The sequence below is a fragment of the Annulohypoxylon truncatum genome, assembly GCF_022578515.1.
Source record: "Annulohypoxylon truncatum strain CBS 140777 unplaced genomic scaffold F4807scaffold_9, whole genome shotgun sequence".
Lineage (NCBI taxonomy): Eukaryota > Fungi > Ascomycota > Sordariomycetes > Xylariales > Hypoxylaceae > Annulohypoxylon > Annulohypoxylon truncatum.
The window spans coordinates 713,332-731,215 of record NW_025953795.1 but is presented as its reverse complement, the minus strand read 5'-3'; the positions used below and the strand labels follow the sequence as shown (position 1 = coordinate 731,215).

The window sequence follows — 17,884 nt, the reverse complement described above, 5'->3', positions numbered from 1 at the left end:
AATACAGGTCCCTATCAGGTATTTTGAGATTAATAAAATGCGCAGGCAGAAATCAACGAATCTGATTTCCTGATTGGCTGAAATTTGATGTACCTTTGTATTTGTTTCTTTTTTGTGAGGCTATCCGCAGTCGTCCCGGCGACTAAGTTGGGCGGTGGGTGACGAGGCTGATTGCGATGGTGCTTCCGTTTTCTATATAACACCAGGTCCTATTTCACTTTCTCCCACCTTTTTCTTCTTTTTTTCCAACACACACACACGCACGCACCCGCATCCTACACACAATCTAACAGGTAAGTAATTTCATAATAACATTACTATCTTCATCCATATACACGATGCACTTATCATAACGTACTTCCACATGACCCTACGTTCCCTTCAACCATTTACAAATATTTCTCGTCAGCATCCCTTCTGCACCCTCTTGCCAATTAACTATTTATGCACACCCAAAATTACCAACGTGCTCCATTAACGCGTCACGTACACTTCTCGTGTCGGACCTTTCTATTTTTTCTTCCTCTCCATGTTCAATATTTTCTATCACGTCAGCCTGACCTATCTGCCCGTCTGAGTAAAATTACACATATTATCTTAATTCACCAGAAAATTTTCTAGTTCACTCTAACACTTTGAAGCAACGATCGACGACTCAACAAACTCATACACACGGGTCACGAGACGACGGTTTCGTGAGAGAAAGGCGTGCTGCCTGCCTACTTGTAGGTGGGTAGGCACGTAGGGGAGAGATGGTAGACTAGTTACGCGACCGGTTGACTTCGAATATATCAAAACGACGACAACCCGATGACACACCGACGACGAAACCTATTACACGCATTATGGCATGACCTAGTTTCTCATCGACGACACTGACGACTTCGAATTAACGACAGCGACAAGACGACATCGGTTCGACGACAACAATTTCAACTTTAACGACGACAACAACGGCAATCAGTGGAGGATCAATGGCTAGGACATCGATATTGGGATTGGAATTTGGAAAATCGACAACTAGGAATGTGACTAGGATATCGACGATTAGAATTCGAACATCGACGACTATGGTTGGAACCGGGATGGATCTGGGACCGGGTAGCGGAACATCTATGAACCAACATCGACTCTTCGCCCCCTATTCTCTAGTCTCCTTCCGCTTACTAACCTCTTCACTAGATTGGATTCCAGTGCTTCTTCGGAAGTACCACTCCTTCTATAAGGCGCTTGATTTTCACTTGGCCTTGCGAGTTTTCGCGAACGTGATCTCATAATTTTTGGAACCTTAACTCGAGCCCAGCTCGACACCCCCATTTTTCATTGCTTTCTCTGAGGTTCTCTCGGGTTGCGAAGAAGAAAAACTCCAGTGGTCGATAGACCTTATGTCAGCATCTGGGTACTCCATTTAGGGCAGAGCTAGAACCTGTATATAGCACACTTGTAGGCTCCCTTCAGGGCACCAGGCTCGCTGGCGCTATGAATATAAGCCGGTAGCTGGATTAGAACTTATCCCCTGAAGACCTGCCCAGGTAGCATCAGGAGTCCTCCTAGATAACCCCAATAGGTACCTCTTGAAGGCGAAAGTTTGAAAATATGGATGGATTCATGGTTCTCTGGGATCCTAAGGTTATCTACATAGGTACCTAGTAGGTAGGTATGTAGTTGTCGTTACTCCCTAACATGAAGCGCACCCCATAAACCGACCTTAAATATCCATTATTAACCAAACGCCTATTCTACAGTAGGCATGTCTTTAATATTTCCAAATATTCCTTGATATTCAACTGTCAACAATTTTTTACGAGGCCTTGCTTTTCGTGTTAACTCGAAAAGGACTCCGACTGCAAAAAGGTCATTTATCATCTAGGTAGGTAGGTATGTGACGCGTTGCTATCGGGTATATTAGTATTCATACTATTAAACTATGCTGAACTTGATACTTGTAGGTTCTCATGGCCAAACTTGAAAGCCGTTTACTCATTGGCATCAGTCCATTTGACCTAGTCCATCCTTTTCCTACAGAGGGCGTCTCTAATCGAGTGCGTAACACTTCTCAACATTACCCGCATCATTTCCCCACCAATTCGGCATCCCAATGACTTTCGCGCTTCCGAATATTAGGAAGATTAATAACATATTCAGGTTAAACCCAGCATCGAAGGCGGCAGCAAGGATGAAATTGTACTTCGCCCAAAGTTGGTAGCGGTACCTATATGCCCAGTACATAACGACGAAGCCTCCCAAAAATCGCGAGAAATACCCTGTCGATACGTTACCGTAGAAGATGGAAGCACCACTGAAGAAGATCGTGGTATTGAAGAGGTGGAACTTCGCCCGAGGAAAAAGTCGGTGGAGAAGGTATATAATGGCTGGGGCACCTGCACCAACGAGAAACGCGTACGGAAGAGGACGGAATTGTTCTTGTCGGAAGAGTCGTGTTGGCCCCTGTTTATCAACATTAATACTTCGACCGCGTGATACAAAGGACTATTGAGAGAATAGTGACAAGTAAAACTTACAAGGAGGACGTACTGAACTCCCATGGTCAGAGAGCTCGTTAGAGACTGACCTGTCCAGATATGAGCAGCGTCAGTGACAGCACCAGTAAGGTAGTCGCGCTTGGTATCTACGATCCAGCGCATTGCGGCATAATTGATTGGTACGCCCATAGTGATTCCGAAGAGTTGCGAAAAGAAGATCGCACGTTGGGGAACGTGCATGTAATGTCCGATTTTCTGGTCTTGTAACATGTACTGCGCTCTGTACCAAGCTGCTCTATTATTAGCAAGATATCGTTGACCAGGTAGGGTAGGGGATGAGCTCGATGGAGCGAAAGTTTCATACCATCTCCAGCGATCGAGCCATATACCTATAAAAAATAAGGGTCAGCTATGATAGCATACCAGACAAGCAATGTACCTACACTAGCTCCGAGGGGGTTACGGTTAGTTTTCAAGTTTTGCACCATTGTGCCGTATAGTAGCTCGTTGAAAGTTCCAATGGGCAGCTGGTAATTGCTTATGGCATAAAGCCAGCCGAGCGGCACAACTATGGCAGCTCCTGTGATGAGAGCAACCAAGAAAGTCCACCAGGGGATGAATATTATGTCTAGCCCAGCCATTGTCATAATCGCAGCAAAAGCGGCTAGGAATAGAGCAATGTACCACCAGACAGGAACTTCTTTATATTGTCGCATAAGCACATTCAACCGGTCCGTATCTGCTGAGGATTAATATTTCATATAGAGAATCTAAACTTCCATATCTTGGAAATAGTCTTTGCTTGCAGTGATAGGAGAAATAGAGACATACTGCAAATACGTTAGCTTATATGAAGAACAATGATGAAGTATTGAAAAGGTTAATATGAAGAGGAAATAGGGCCTTAGCGGGGACATGTTTCAAAACGTACCATTGATGATTGATTCCTTGTCCTGAATTTTGCTGTCGAGCTCGGAACTTCCTGTATCCATCTCTGATCTGACCAGCTCCAAAGAAGGCGATCCAGGAGTACGCCGAGACGTACGAAGCGTAGTCAAAGAAAATGGCCCATAGGTAATGGACACCGAGATATAGCGGCCCATTTTCTTCGTAAGCTGTCTGATTGAAGGTGTTTTGAGGCGTGACCAGATCAGTCACAGGATATGTACTTCCATTGGCGGTACATGCTCGATTCGTCATCAAGCAGTGGGGATAACCACCCAGACCTCCCCATTTAGCAGCAGGAAGCAGAATCCAACAGGACATGACGAAAGAAGCGAAGAGGACAACTTGTGACCACCAAGGGCTCAGAAACAGCGGAACGCCAGCAAGATAATTGGAAATATTGGCCCAGTCGAAGCTTAGATTAAGGAAGCCCATTCCGCCTAGACCAGAGCCGATAAAGTTGGCGACGGGATTATGAGGAGCAACCCAGCACAGGAATGCCAGAGAACTTGTCATCGGAAATACGTATTCGGGCAAGAATTGCCATAGAGTAACCCCTAGGAGTACCCACCAGAAGACGCGCATTTGCTTTCGTGCTGTCGAAGTCGGGTTCTTGTTTTGCTTGTGCTGCGTCTCGAAGAGAGCCGTTTGACAGAGCGCCTGGAACCAAGGATATGCTGGTTCATAGAGTAAAACTTGACGAGCAATGGCGGCAAACGCATAGCCGATGGCATCGATAGACCACATGAAAAAGATAGCCGCGGCAGGATGAACACGCGTATTGAAGTAAAGGTCACCAAGCGCGATAGGCGTAATGGCTAGGTTACCAGTGGCGCCAGATGCTGCTGTTACGGTAATTAGAACATGCTCCTTAACTGACCAAGGTCCCGGGTTGAGGTTGAATGACTGCTTGGTATAAGGGATTCGAATTTGGCGATTAGGAAGAACGCGAGCGAGCCAGAGACCGACATAGTTGCCGGCGATTTGAACGAAAAAGACCGAATAAGGGGCATATGTAGTCCGAAAGCTGTTCATAGCTGATAAAAAGGCTCCCGGGATAACGAAGATGACGGAAAGAAGAAAATATCGAAAGGTTAGAGTAGGCAGAGTCGGGTCATCATGAAGACTAACGATTCGTCTTACTTCTGGCGGAATTTGGCTAATTTCGGGGTCATCCTCATTCTCAAGGTCAACATCGAACTCGACGGCCTCCTCAATCGCAAGCTTGTCTTTGTGGTGGCCGCCGTCATCTTGAGTTGAAGTTGGTCGTCGGCTGATTGGAGGTTCGTCTGCAGGCAAGGCGCTAGTAAACTTGGCTTCGCTCTCGGGAGCAGCCGAAGTGTCAAGAGAAGGCATCTCGGCGCGATTTGCAATTCCCGATTCACTATACCTAATGATGCTAAGCCGGTTACTTAGGTAAGTAAATGATCGGTGCTTGGCGGTGCAAACAAGGAAACTTGGAAGTTTTAGGAACACGGACAGGAACTCTCTAAGTTTTGATATTTAAATCTGACTGTTGGTGAGTTATAAATGCGCCGAAATGGTCACGCAACGTAATTTATGGTAAGCACATATTCCCCAACTGCTTAATCTTTTTTTAATAAATTTTTTATACTCTAACATGGCTGCTCTGAATTGAACTATGTCCCCGGCGTATTCGCCGCGGCTTGACGGGCGGATCGTAGTACTTTGTACCAATGCGACCTATTAGGAATGGAAAAAAAAGGTTAGCAGCAATCACGCAATCACGCCGCACGAAAACGTCTAGATGCCAAGCGGGCCATGCATCGCGCCTTTTGCCAATAGTAAACCTTCTTCATATTACATCCATCTTGTAGCCCAGCGAGGGTCTGACGGTGCTACCGAGCGCCTTGCATCCCAATCGCGCTACAATCGCAAAAGCCGTCGCGCTAGGCCTTCATTTGCGCTCTGTTAGGCAGGTGGTAGGTAAGGCTTCATGATGATCAGTGGATAGACTTAACAGCCTCGCATCAGCTGGGTAATACACCGTTATACGGCTTATATGATGGGATAAATTGAAGAAATGATGAAATAGCTGAAATGGAAAATGGTTGGAAGGATGCTGTGTCCATGTTTGCTAAACTGACAGAACCTAGAATTCAGAGACATTGAATGTAGTTGGCTAAAGAAAAGTTCTGGGTAGGTACCTACTATGTAGGTAGATTCAATTTGCCAGACCTGATCTCTGATCTCTGATCGTCGATTCTGATCTAATGCCAAGCCCTTTACATAATGCAGACCCCACAGTCTGGATAGAACCCTGGGAGCTAATTTCAGCACGTATTTCGATAGTTTGATTGGCGGATTTCCTGTTCTTGTACGCCCTTCTTCGACCATGCTGTAGTACCTGAGGGCATTGTCAGAACTCTTTATCAAGTTCCTGTCGCTTTCAATTGTAAAACACATACATGTGTAGTATTCAGGGAAAGCTTTAATATAGATACCTATCCAGATGTGTATGCAAGCAGTGGAAACTTTTTAGGTTGTTGTTCAGGGTTATATTGTATGGCTTGTTGTCATTTTATGTGGTAAAGCCAGTGTATCGCTTAATAACTTAAATGTAGAAGCTATAGAATTGCGTATATAAGGTGAGGTGATACCCTATTTGTATATGGTTCTTTCCTGAATGCATGGACTTGTTTAGTGAACGTAGCTTGCTGCATAAGGGGCCCCCTTTTTAACGATTACTTAATATCATGATCTGGCACTTATTCGTAATCTTCACGTGACTGGTAAGATACGAGGCCTGCTAGGTACCTTGGACACGAGCAACGCCTGGCCTTTCGACCTGTTTCCAACTTCTTTTTTTTTTTTTTTTTTTTTTTTTTTTTTGGGTGCATAGTTATTCTCATGGCGCGACTACGAAATACCTAGTTGCTAGCACTAGAAACATCTCCCAGAATTGAGTAAGTACTTCTCGTGACGAAGCGTTTTAATTGCTCAACAGGCCGCAATTGCGATCAAGAATGTGAAACAAGACGACCGAGCCCCGAACGCGGATTAGGTAGTCAACGATGGCAGTAGTCAAATTGGTAGATGTCGGAGTGGGGAGTCTGCCTCCTGAAATGTTTAGGGAATAAGCTCATTCCCTCCAAAGCCTGAAGGGACTGTGCGGACGTCCCTGCAAATCTTGGCAATCAACATAGGGCTGAAGGGAATTTCCTGCATATCCGCGTCTGTGTAACACCAAGGCAGACAGGAACTCTAGGGTATTTGTAAGACTCATCATATCGTCATCCGCCGCCCTCAAGTCTTTTATAAGGACCTCGTTCCTTGGGTCCCCCTTTTCTGAACGACGGAGTCATGTAAGTGTCAAGAGCGTACACTGAGTGAATATGTCTACTCTAAACTCTACTCTGATATCGGGATTCACGCCTCCGCCTGGAGTTACACCCAATTTTATCGATCCGCCGTCTATTGCCCCGATCTCAAAGGTGATGATTGCCGTGACTTTGGGAGTAATGTATTGCTTTCTATTATTACGCATCTACACTCGACTATGGGTGACTCGTAGCTTTGGGGTAGATGACTGCAAGTTTTCCCCTTTCAGGTACTTCAGAAACATGCTAATCGCGTTACCAAGTTCAGTCCTCTGTTTGCTTTCAGCGGTGAGATGAACCTGTTCTTATATTTCTCTTAAGCACAATTGGCTAATGAGGACTCTCAAGGCAACGATCACTTCCTATTGTGTTGTTGTACTTATAGGTTCGTAACTACGAGTAAACGCCCTAGCTTTGAACGACTGATGCTCATTATAGTAGCCCTCGATGGTGTGCTGGGTCCTCATCAGTGGAACGTACCAATATCTGAACTCAGCCTCCCCTTAGTCCTAAAGGTACCCAGTTTACGTTTAGTATTGGTTCGATTCTAAGGGCTTGCCGACTAATTAGCACTCTAGGATTCAATCCTAACAATCATCCTGTATGGAGTGTCTGCTATCTTCCTCAAATCTTCGCTTTTGACTTTTTATCTTCGTCTTTTTGGGCCGCTGAAGATAGCGAGGATCCTATTATGGACCTCACTCGTGGTAATCACGCTCTTTTATACAATCTGCTTCGTTATAGATGCAATCATCTGTGGCCAGTTTCTTAGCCACCCAAATCTACTGGCAATGGATTCCGCGCATTCCGACCCCGACGAAAGCTGCTCAGCACGGCAGAGACCTATTTGGATTATTATGGGGGTTTTCAGCGTCATTTCGGACTTCTATATTCTTACTATCCCCGTCTGCCTGACTCTCAGGCTTCGACTTCCTCTAAGGCGGAAAATTGGGGTGTGTTGTATATTTCTCACGGGACTCCTGTACGCTATATCATTGCCTAGAGATGATATTTCACTGCTGATGACTTTCAAGAGCTTGCGCTTTCTCCATCCTCGCTACGGTTTATCGTTCCCAGCTATTTCGAACTTATGACTTTACCTGGCTAGCTTCTTTAACGTATGCGTTCATGTAAGCACTGTAACGGTCTCGCTTCTGCTTTGAGCATGACGTATCAGAACTGACGATATCTCTTCCTTAGAGCGGCCGAAATTAATGTTGGCATTGCTTGTAGTTGCATGCCGGTAACATCAGTGGTAATCCACAGCTTAGCTAAAACTACAACGTGGTACTCGGTTATCAGAGTTATTACACGTCGAACGTCTAAGGATGGTGATTTTATATCTAATTCGGGCGACCCTACCATCGATTTTTCAGAAGAACGATCTCCGAATATCCCCCAAGCTCCAAGGATAGAGCCGAGCTCTTTCATGCGCAAGGCTTACTTACCACGATCTAGACGAATGAGTCGTTCTAATGAACTCTCTATAATCGATGAAGATTACCATACACAGCTGAGGAGAGAGGCTAGCTTTGCTCGGGTATCTCAACGAAGCCAGATTAACGTACTCCAATCCTGAGCAATTTTTGAACGACAGCGTCTAGATTTGGGAATGTCAGGCGACAAGCACGACCTGACGCGAGATTTCAGGGATACACTTCCCCTACTTCTGTATTTGCACTCGGATGCAATAGAGTGGCTCATTCCTCACTTAATGTCTCTACCTAGCACTTTGGTCAATTATTAGTTCCTATTAAGGATCGGCGTAACTCAATCGCATCCAGCTGGAGGGAATTACAACCAAATCCGACTATATCACCGGTCTACCCAGATAGTATTCCCTTGGCTCCAGACCCTGTATCACTATACAATTATTTAGCTCTAGGGCTCAAGGCCCTATTACGCGTCTAGTCACCAATACGGCAACGGACTTCAGCACATCCCTTACTCTAGGGCCGAGTCTTGCTGTTAGCACATAAGACTTGTCGGACAACCAAGCTCAGCTTACCCTACCTACTCCGACCTACTCCTACCTAAGCACTTGGTAAGGTCCTCAAGGCCGAGCTACGTACCAGTGGTAACCCGCGCGTGTTCTCACCTACCTTACATATCCGAGAGCATGCAAACGCTATTTTCTAGCTGAAACATGTATTTTATATGCTGGCAGCCGTTCCCCCGCTAGCGAAAAAAACCCTTAATCGACGTCTCCCGCAGGCAACATGCGTCAACGGTAGTTATTATCTAGTTATTTACTAATAAAGTATGAGAATAGCAGTACTTTAAGATTTCGGGTCTCAACCCCTTTCACCCGGTCGCTCCATTAATCCACCTCACTATCTCCGCAGCTATCTCATCACTGTTCTTCTCCATCATCATCATATGCCCATTGCCGTGTATACCTTTCTCATCCAGCCTCATATACTCCAAGTTCTTCACGCCAGCCTGCCGCAGGTACTGAACGGTGCCCCAATCGTACTGCACGTGGTACGAAGCCGGCGCCGTGACCACCAGCACCCTCACGTCCCTCAGATTGACCAGCTGCCTCGGCGGCGGCTCTTCGGCCTGGAGCGTGCAACTCGTCAGATCGGGCCCGGGCGCCTTCACTTCCACTTTGGCGAAGTCGGTCGCGGGGTCCGTCACCGGCGGGTCGTACGTGATAGGCGCGGTCGTGACGCCGTACTGCGCGCCGGGCCCGGGCATGATGCCCATCTTGGAGAAAGGCGGCCCCACGGGCTCCAGCGCGACAATCATCTGCACCAAACCCGGCCGCGCGTCCGCCGTTAGCCACGGCACCGAGCCGCCCGCCGAGTGGCCGACCAGGACCGCGGGCCTGCCGATGCGGTCCAGCAGCGCGGCGCACGCCGCCTGCGACGCTCGCTCCTGCGCCACGGTATCGTTGAGGATCTGCAGCGCCGACCGGTAGAACTGGTCGAATACCGGGTCGCCTATCGTGCCGGGCCCGGGCCACTGCGTGTGCTGCTTGGCCTGCGGCCACGTGCCGAAGGTTTGGCAGGCGGTGAATACGGCTTGGATCGATTCGGCCGTGTACGCGACCATGGTGCCGTTCCCGGGATACCACTTTATTTGAGAGTCGGGGTTAGTTGCTACTTTTCCATAAGGAGGTCTTGGGGCTGAGCGTAAAAGGGGGAGAAACTCTCGGTGTCACATACCGGACTCCGGCCCCGGTAGGGCTGGTCGACGAGGTAACATTCGAAGCCTTGCGATAGGAAGTACGAGGTCCAGCCCGGCTGCCCGTCGGGCTTGGTGATCCAGTCCTGTTCACGGGTTGATCGTCAATAACGGCGTCGGATAAACGAGATCAAGGGGCCTTGAATACACCCACCATGCCGGATCTCGTTGCGCCGTGGATGAATACGATAGGTAGGGGCTTCCTTAAACTCTGGTCTACTTCGGGAATGAGCCTCTCGACGTACATCTGCCCCTGGAGCGTACGGTTGCCTTTGGCATCGGGTACATATTGCCCGCCCACATAGAATACTTCTCTTCGGTGGAGGGCGGAAGAATTTGTTTTTGTATCGTCTGTCATGGCGGGACAGACGGAGTGTATCAAGATACAAATGAATAGCCTTAGTAATGATTTCAACTGCATATTTATTGTCAGTTCATGGGCAAGCTAGTGTACTAGGTTAAAGTGGTGATTGGCATGCTGCACTCGATGTGAGTACAACCGCGATCAGTATATCAGAGCCAACTTACATTAACTTGTACATATAAGCAAGATTAGGTTACAATCTACGAGTACAACACGAAGATGACAGGCATGTAAGACGAGATGAGGGGACGATGGTGGTATCAGGTATGCACGTAAAGAGCACATGAAGGTCCTAACTAGTCCAGTCCCACTTAATATTAGTTACAGCGGCTAATGCATGTAAACCGTGTCAACTTTTGCTATAGCCAATCATCCGCATTATGTCCCAACCGTCCTCGGCTCACAATCTTCGGTGCTTGGTTTGGAGGAAACGACAGAAGTAGCTGATCAAAGTAAGCAAGCAAATAAACGAGGAGGGGAATCATTTGCGGTGAACGATGAATAACCCCTGAACACCAAGTTACGCCATTAATGGTCCTCGACTTTCATACACCCGCCTAGCTGGCCGTTATCATAAATGCAGGCAGATCTAAACCTATCCTAACCTTCCAGCTCGAAAACAGGCTCGGTAGCCGTGGGTCCCTTCTTGGTATCCTCTTTCTCGTGCTCCAGAGTACCGGCACTACCTTTCTCGGCCTTCACGCTGCTCGGACTTGTCGGGCTCAATGGGCTGATTGGCGAAGCCAGCGGGTCACCACCCTCGGTGCTCAGAGTCTGGTCTTCGTCGATTCTGGTCCGGCTACCGGGGGACTTCTGCGCGTAGTTACCATGCAGATGCGGGTTATATGCGCGGAACGATCGTCGAGGCCCCGTAGACGACATAGGCGACGCGAGCTCCGAAGCCGCGGGTGAGCCCGGAAGTTCGCTCGCTCTCTTGAGTTCGTCGGCCGCTAGCTCCGTTGCCGTGGGACTGGTAGGATCGATGGGGCCGCCGGGCAGATCAGATTGCGCCATGGCGTGGCCTCGTAGGATGCCCTGGCGCTTACGTAGGAAGAACACGAGGTACAACAGACTTCCGAGAAGTATGGCCCCGAAGCCCGCGCCTATACCAATACCGGCTTGCGCTGCTGTAGACAGGTTCGTGCCTGTAGGGGTGCTGGCTGATAGATCGGGCTGGCTGGAGGGAGGGACGACGGTCGATGGCGTCGTGCTTACTTGGACTGGAGAGCTTGTTGATTCGGAGGGGTTCCAAACGATTGTCGAGGGATGTGTCGCATTCGGGTCGCTCAACGGATTCACTGTATTAGACGGTTGATCCGACGATGAAGTCACCGTTGCTGTCGCCGATTTTGCCACGGTCGGTGGCATCATCGTGAAAACAGGCTCCCTTCCCTCGTACCACGAAATAGTTCCACCTGAGCTCGTGGGAAGTTGGCCGATGTTGTCAAGCACCGGCTTGTCGGTCAAGACCTCAACTTCTTTAGAGCACGTGCAAGCGGAAGGAGGTCTAGAACCTGGCACATCATCTAGCTCCTTACAACCGGCCCATATGTCGTTGTTGTACTTGCAGTTTTCCAACCCTACCCACTGTTGGCTACCAAATCTACCCTTGAAAGGACATGAAGAATCCTTATAAGACGGGTCGGTGCAGCCCGCTAGGTATGTTATATCAACTAGTAGCCATGTTTTGTTAGCATTGTCATAAGAATGAGACCGCTTACTTGTAAATGAGTAGATAGATAGGTGGACGGGTAGGTAGACATCATGTCGTGTACTTACAGTGGCGATGGTAGCATGCTGAGCTACCTAAACAAATATCCCCCGCGACACAGCAGCTCCAATTCGCGCCGAGCTCGACGTTACCGCAAGGGATGTAGTCGTCCTTAGCTTGTATATTGACGCCATAATAACAAGTGCCATTCGAGGCATTGATATCGAAATGCGATTCGTCGTGTCTCATGTTTGGTGAATTATCTGCACCTACTAGATCGCAGTACAGTGCGATGGGCTTGATGATTTAGGGATGGTCCGGTGTGAGGAAGGAAGAATGATTTTTCCAACCTTGAAAAAAATCGGACGTGGGGGGAAAGAAGAAAAAAAAACTAAGGAAAGAAGATTGTAATTTCTGTACATCAAACCTCGAGTGTTGTACAGTACTGGAGATTGTTTGGTGCTTTTAAAACGAGGGTCTAGCAGTGGTGAGCGCTGGCTGGTTGCAGACGGCATCCGTCGAAATTTGTTTGTCAACGGCACATGGCAACACGGAGCAACCTTGAACCAATCATACCCACCGTCTGGATTGGTGTAATACTTCTTTCGGGTTTACTATGATAATGGAAGTTTATGGATCGGTGAAGGTTGAATAAAAAATAATAGAAGGAGGCCGGTGCCTAGTAGCCTAGTGACGCGGTTGTACAGACTCGTTACACCTTCTTTAGACAGTACAGTCCTTCCTTCTTCTATTCCAGTTTATTGTTAAGTATTTCGCGCTTGACCCACAGGTCAAAGTTCATGTATTAGTATCTATCATTGATTTTAGGCATTGTCCTTTCCTAGTTCTCCTATCTTACACATGGTCAAGATCCTACCATTTACATACTCAATCCGAAGCGAGTTTTTGACGATAACCGCCTGGATGCATATGAAAGTATAGATGTCATTCCACTTCTCCCAATGAATCGTACTATAGCTAAATTAGAAATATTGACTAATATCCACGTCAGTATCCATAAGCTTCTTCGGTATTGGCGGCCTAGGTAATACCTATGTTACTCGTCTCGGTGACGGAAACCAGACTTCCCCAGGTATATCTGGCGCAACCCCACGGGGAGAAAATCGGTATCGCAGAAATATTGCAGAATGGAGAACCGAAGAATATGGTATCTGTTAACACCGGTTTCGGCGACCGAGAGAGATCCGTCCGGATGGGGCATCTCATGTGTACGCGTGTCTTCCGGTTAAGATACTCAACGTCGTACCCTTGGCACTTCCGACAGAAACCGGTAGTTCCTATAACGCAGTAATAAGACCGCCAATCATCGCAATATAATTGAAAGAAAGAGGAGGATCATATGAAACTACCCTTTACCAATGCTTTATTAACAGGTCTAGCTATAGAGTTCACTTACCACAGGTTACATCCCTTTCTAAATAGGGAATGAGGTAGGTAGACCAAAGATAGAAGCATGGTGATAGTTCCAACAATTACATTTTAAGTATATACATTATGGATTTTTAATATACACAGAGCTAACACCATGCAGTTCCGCATTTCTCATTATCCAATAGTCAACACCCCTTTTCTTTTGCTCACATATGCTTACGCCTTGCCGACATCGACAGTAAACGCTTCCGTAAGCGGCTTATCAATCTGTACGGTGACCACGTCCTTGGCGGCGCGCTTGCTACATCCACTCTTCCCGCCAACACCCAAGAACGTAACCTTGTTGACTCTTAGGTTGTCCGTCTTGTAACCAAATGTGCCGCTGACGGTGAGCACACCGTCGGCGTACTCGAAGAGAATATCACTCGTCCCTGCTTGTTCGATGCTCGCACCATCGTCTAGGTATAGCCGGCCGCTCGCTTTTCCGTCCTTTCCCACAGGCACTATGATCTCGAAGGGTTTAGTACGCAGCTCCGTGGTCGTATTGGCCGATTCGGCACGCGTCGGCACGATCACGCCACCCCTTAGGTATAGGGGTAGATCCGTCCATTCCTGGTTCTCGACTGTGATAGTTTTGCCCTGGCCGACGACCTTCTCGTGCGTGTACCAATCGTAGAAGACGTCGTCGGGTAGGTATATGTCAACGCTCGTGCTATTCTCTTCGGTGACGGGTGCGACGAGAAGTGCTGGACCGAGGAAGTACTGCAAGTCCAAGGGGTACGTGTTTTTATCCTGAGGGTAAAGGTAGAAGACCGGGTTCACCATAGGTGTTCCATCAACAGTTTGCCCCTGTAAGGCTGTATACATGTAGTCGAGCAGGCGGTAGCGGATATCGATGAACTTGCGCCCAGCTACCGTTGTGGCGTTCCAGCGGTAGAACTCCTGGGGGACCATGTCTAGACTGTTGTGGTTGCGGTAGAACGGCGAAAATGCTCCAAGAGCGGCCCACCTCGCGCAGAGCTGCTCCGTTGTGTTGTCACCGAACCCGCATGTGTCTGCGCCGACCATTGGTACTTGGTACACGGAAGCAAAGGCCATCATGCTTCGAATTGCGAGCCTGTAATGGTGCCATGAAGACAAATTGTCACCTAGCCAGTGGCCTACCTTGGTACCAGCACCGGCAAATGTCGAGCGTGTGATGATCATGGGGCGCACGGTAGGTCTTCGTTGGAGCATGGCCTCGTGGGACGCGATGGACATCATCGAACCGTACATGTTGTGGGTATCGTACATAGCGAGACCGTTTTGGTGGATTACATCGGTATTCACAGTCTTGTTAGAAATGCCACCCTCAGCCGCGTTCCAACTGTCCTCGTTCGCGGCCTTATTATGAATCGCGTACTTGGGGAAGAGAAGATCGCGACCAGGGAGTCCCTTCTGCTGGCCCTCCGTCTGGCGCGGCGAGATTACAAGATTATTGAAATATGCCGGGGGTATGCTGTCGCGGATTTCAAGGGATCTTACTTCGGTTTTCGCACAATCGGTTCCCTCGGGCTGGAAATCGCAAGAAAAGCCTGGCAGGGGTCGAGGGTTCGCCCTTACTGGTGGAGGCTCTGGTGGGTAACCCACAGCTGAAGCATCTGGGTTATCACAGGGGAAGTAACAAGGGAAGTTGGAAGGCTCGTTCATATCAATCCAAAGGGCGTCGATGTCGACGCCATCCTCCGGCGAGAAGAAGAGAGAGAATTCATTGTTCCAGTACCTGCTGACGTTCGCCGAGAACCAATCGGGGAATGCGGTTACACCAGGCCAGACGACGCCCTTCCATACAGAGCCGTTTTCACGAAGGAGGAAGATATTGTCGTCGACTCCTCGCTGAAAGGAAGCTGGGAAGTCCTGGTAGGCCACGGCCGGATCCACCATAACGACGTAATGCTGGTCATGCGCATGTAAGTAGTCGACTAGCTCGCGCATCTTGTGCAAGGGAAATCTATCTGGATCTAGGGAGAATACCTAATGGTCATCAGCTAACGGACGATTAGGGGTTGCGGAGGAGACCTACTCTTCGACGATACATGTAGTCAATATCGGTCCACATCGTCTCCAGCGGGATGCCAGCCTGACTATAATTGTAGACCACCTCAGCTACGTCGAAGACATCTTGGTATCCATATCGGCAATTGTGGTAGCCAAATCCCCAATAAGGCATCATCGCGGGTGTACCAACAATTTCGGCGTATTGTTGCGCAACCTCAATCGGGCTCGGGCCAGATACGAAATAGAAGTCGAGAACACCACCGAGCGTATTGTATTCGAGATACTGACCGGACTCGGCTGTGTTATTGATCATGATATCCATGCCATTTGAGTTTAAGAAGAACACGCCATGAGTACCGGATTCACGATGTTCATAGTACACGGGGTGATTACCATACAAATTAGCACCTTCAGGAACGCCGTAGGCATCCTGAGACCAGAACGTTCTGATGTAATCAGTGGTATTCAGCATGAAAGGATCCGAGTGCTCGCCAAGTCCATAGAGACTTGGATTTTCTGGCAATTTTGTCCTGAGGCGCAAGTACTGCGATTCGAACACAAGGGTTGCGGCCGAGGTGTCGAAGAGGACCTCACCTGAATCCGAGCGAGATACAGTAAAGGAAAATGGGCTTTCAACATAGTCGAATTTCAGTGCAGACTGTGCTTCTTCGGAGTCTTGGGCGTCTGGTCGACTGAAAACGGACTCGGGGATCTGGTAGACGCTGTTGGCTGCATCTTGGATTTTGACATGAAGTCGCGTCTCTAAAGGCGTATTAGTGGCATACACGTGGGTTACCTTATACGATGGGCTAACATACCCGTATCATACGAGACCTCTAACGTTAGGTCTTCCAAGTCCGTACCGTATATATTACAGGCCTCGCCGGCTAGAGTTAAGTCCGCCGTCAGTCCCGATGCTGTCTTGACAACATTCGAGGCCTTGTAACCAGGACACGAAGTGAGAGGGTCATCGCTCGGATAGTCTCTTCTCACGACGGCAGCGGCTGAGACGGCCGTCGCCATAAACAAAAGGAGACTTGCCATCTTGAGCTAACTTGTATCACCTCCACGTGTGAGGCTAATATACCAGGTAGCTATGACGAGACAACGACTACCGCGTGGAAAGTGTGTAACCGACTCACCGGTTCACCACTTAGAATAGCGCGATGTCCCATGGTTCTTATATCATGTACTCACCGAATTAAGTCCCGGATTATACGACCCTTGCCGTAAGGATCGTGAAATTGGTTACCTACCGCAGACGCCTCCAATCCCCGCATATAACCCCAACATACCTGATCCAGCTCCGACAGACCCCGCTATACTCCGCCGTTATCCGCCCTAAGTCCGCCTAAAAAGATCATATTTGACAGCTTGCTTTAGACTGTCCTAGACAGGCGTTCAATTTCCGAGTCAGTGGAATCGGAGTCTAATTGCAAAAGCCATCGTCGAGGCCAAACGAACCAAACGAACAAAAAAAGACGCTGGGATCGGTGTTCCTTCGGTCGCCCTAAACTTCCAAGACGGGCTAATTCGTTAATTGGGCCTCTTCTTTGTCCTCATGATAGCATCTAGTAAAATTAAGCGGAGTGAACCGAGGTGCTAAGGCTTTTTTATTACCTCTTCAGCTAGGCGGCCTTTTCGCGGGGCTTCCACGGTCCTTTCTGACAAAGGTCGAGGCAGAAGACTTTTTGCCTAGGTGCCTTGGCAGCTGGGTACCTAGGTAGGCAGGCACGAGGCGGGCATGTAAGCAGAAATCTCCCCACGAGTTTTCTCGTCTCCGCACCGAGCTATGGAAGCTTCCCCGCAGAGGCTCCATCGCGTGTTTGTTTTTTTGGGGAGATATCTAGCCAATACGAGCGCGAGGAAGAGACCGCTAGCTCGTTCCTTATTTGCTTTTTTTTTTCCTTCCCAGCTTCCCTAAGATGAACGCTGTGGGGAATATGGCCCACGCTCGGTCTGAACCCCCGCAGGATTATCGACAGCGGGCTAAACAGCGGATTTCGCCAAGGGATCCAGACTGGAATCAAGAAGGCGTTCTGAACGTCACGAGAACCCGGATAGAAAATAACATACACATTGAGGTAGATAGAAGATACACTAGGTTATATAATAACGAATAAATACCTATCTTAGTATGAGCCTCTGGTTTTCGAGAGTTTCGAGAGATCGAAAAGAAAAAAAGCGCCGACATGGGAGGACAAGAAGCTTGGTAGTACCTAGTAGCAGTTAAGTATCTGTGTTTTCTACATCTGTTCTAATGGTTCAACGAGCACCTTGGCATAAAAGAGGACAGCTTCCATTATCGTCCCATTGAACACTGAAAATTGTGTCCGTGGGCCAGTGTTAAATACATATACCCCCTTACGTACTTACTCGATCATTAGCAAGCCCCTCACGTAGATCATCCATCGCGATGGTC

At 48.3% G+C, this 17,884-nt stretch overlaps 5 protein-coding genes across 5 annotated transcripts; 1 reads left to right on the top strand and 4 right to left on the bottom strand.

Annotated features, from left to right (window-relative positions):
* Positions 1 to 1,889: 1,889 nt before the first annotated feature.
* F4807DRAFT_418570 (OPT superfamily oligopeptide transporter) lies at positions 1,890 to 4,918 on the bottom strand. Its single transcript, XM_047997328.1, has 5 exons — positions 3,416 to 4,918; positions 2,927 to 3,222; positions 2,848 to 2,872; positions 2,523 to 2,773; positions 1,890 to 2,448 (listed from the first exon to the last, which is right to left on the bottom strand). The coding sequence occupies exons 1-5, from the start codon at positions 4,782 to 4,784 to the stop codon at positions 2,035 to 2,037; spliced, it is 2,355 nt and encodes a 784-aa protein (XP_047856168.1). The 5' UTR covers positions 4,785 to 4,918; the 3' UTR covers positions 1,890 to 2,034.
* A 1,358-nt stretch (positions 4,919 to 6,276) lies between these two features.
* Positions 6,277 to 8,711, top strand: F4807DRAFT_396986 (uncharacterized protein). The gene is made up of 7 exons (XM_047995964.1): positions 6,277 to 6,980; positions 7,038 to 7,057; positions 7,118 to 7,154; positions 7,211 to 7,284; positions 7,348 to 7,751; positions 7,804 to 7,899; positions 7,970 to 8,711. The coding sequence occupies exons 1-7, from the start codon at positions 6,785 to 6,787 to the stop codon at positions 8,346 to 8,348; spliced, it is 1,206 nt and encodes a 401-aa protein (XP_047856167.1). The 5' UTR covers positions 6,277 to 6,784; the 3' UTR covers positions 8,349 to 8,711.
* F4807DRAFT_396993 (alpha/beta-hydrolase) lies at positions 8,711 to 10,567 on the bottom strand. The gene is made up of 4 exons (XM_047995965.1): positions 10,487 to 10,567; positions 10,113 to 10,373; positions 9,940 to 10,044; positions 8,711 to 9,847 (listed from the first exon to the last, which is right to left on the bottom strand). Exons 2-4 carry the CDS (start codon positions 10,314 to 10,316, stop codon positions 9,074 to 9,076), a joined length of 1,083 nt encoding a protein of 360 aa, XP_047856166.1. The 5' UTR covers positions 10,317 to 10,373; positions 10,487 to 10,567; the 3' UTR covers positions 8,711 to 9,073.
* A 355-nt stretch (positions 10,568 to 10,922) lies between these two features.
* Positions 10,923 to 12,282, bottom strand: F4807DRAFT_458541 (uncharacterized protein; the record flags this gene model as incomplete). The annotated part of the gene is made up of 2 exons (XM_048001223.1): positions 10,923 to 11,995; positions 12,102 to 12,282. 2 exons carry the CDS (start codon positions 12,280 to 12,282, stop codon positions 10,923 to 10,925), a joined length of 1,254 nt encoding a protein of 417 aa, XP_047856165.1.
* A 1,211-nt stretch (positions 12,283 to 13,493) lies between these two features.
* F4807DRAFT_396999 (glycoside hydrolase family 31 protein) lies at positions 13,494 to 16,796 on the bottom strand. Its single transcript, XM_047995966.1, has 3 exons — positions 16,281 to 16,796; positions 15,488 to 16,224; positions 13,494 to 15,438 (listed from the first exon to the last, which is right to left on the bottom strand). Exons 1-3 carry the CDS (start codon positions 16,504 to 16,506, stop codon positions 13,642 to 13,644), a joined length of 2,760 nt encoding a protein of 919 aa, XP_047856164.1. The 5' UTR covers positions 16,507 to 16,796; the 3' UTR covers positions 13,494 to 13,641.
* Between the last annotated feature and the right edge of the window lie 1,088 nt (positions 16,797 to 17,884).

Excerpts from the sequence above, each read along its gene's own strand:
- F4807DRAFT_418570 (XM_047997328.1), bottom strand. The coding sequence starts at position 4,784 with ATGCCTTCTCTTGACACTTCGGCTGCTCCCGAGAGCGAAGCCAAGTTT. Across the intron at positions 2,873-2,926 it reads GTAACCCCCTCGGAGCTAGT|GTATATGGCTCGATCGCTGG; the intron begins GTAGGTACATTG and ends TATTTTTTATAG. Across the intron at positions 2,774-2,847 it reads TGGCTCGATCGCTGGAGATG|CTTGGTACAGAGCGCAGTAC; the intron begins GTATGAAACTTT and ends ATAATAGAGCAG.
- F4807DRAFT_396986 (XM_047995964.1), top strand. The coding sequence starts at position 6,785 with ATGTCTACTCTAAACTCTACTCTGATATCGGGATTCACGCCTCCGCCT. Across the intron at positions 6,981-7,037 it reads TAGCTTTGGGGTAGATGACT|TCCTCTGTTTGCTTTCAGCG; the intron begins GCAAGTTTTCCC and ends TACCAAGTTCAG. Across the intron at positions 7,155-7,210 it reads TTGTGTTGTTGTACTTATAG|CCCTCGATGGTGTGCTGGGT; the intron begins GTTCGTAACTAC and ends TCATTATAGTAG.
- F4807DRAFT_396993 (XM_047995965.1), bottom strand. The coding sequence starts at position 10,316 with ATGACAGACGATACAAAAACAAATTCTTCCGCCCTCCACCGAAGAGAA. Across the intron at positions 10,045-10,112 it reads GCGCAACGAGATCCGGCATG|GACTGGATCACCAAGCCCGA; the intron begins GTGGGTGTATTC and ends ACCCGTGAACAG. Across the intron at positions 9,848-9,939 it reads CCTACCGGGGCCGGAGTCCG|TGGTATCCCGGGAACGGCAC; the intron begins GTATGTGACACC and ends TCTCAAATAAAG.
- F4807DRAFT_396999 (XM_047995966.1), bottom strand. The coding sequence starts at position 16,506 with ATGGCAAGTCTCCTTTTGTTTATGGCGACGGCCGTCTCAGCCGCTGCC. Across the intron at positions 16,225-16,280 it reads AGAGGTCTCGTATGATACGG|AGACGCGACTTCATGTCAAA; the intron begins GTATGTTAGCCC and ends ATACGCCTTTAG. Across the intron at positions 15,439-15,487 it reads ACTACATGTATCGTCGAAGA|GTATTCTCCCTAGATCCAGA; the intron begins GTAGGTCTCCTC and ends GATGACCATTAG.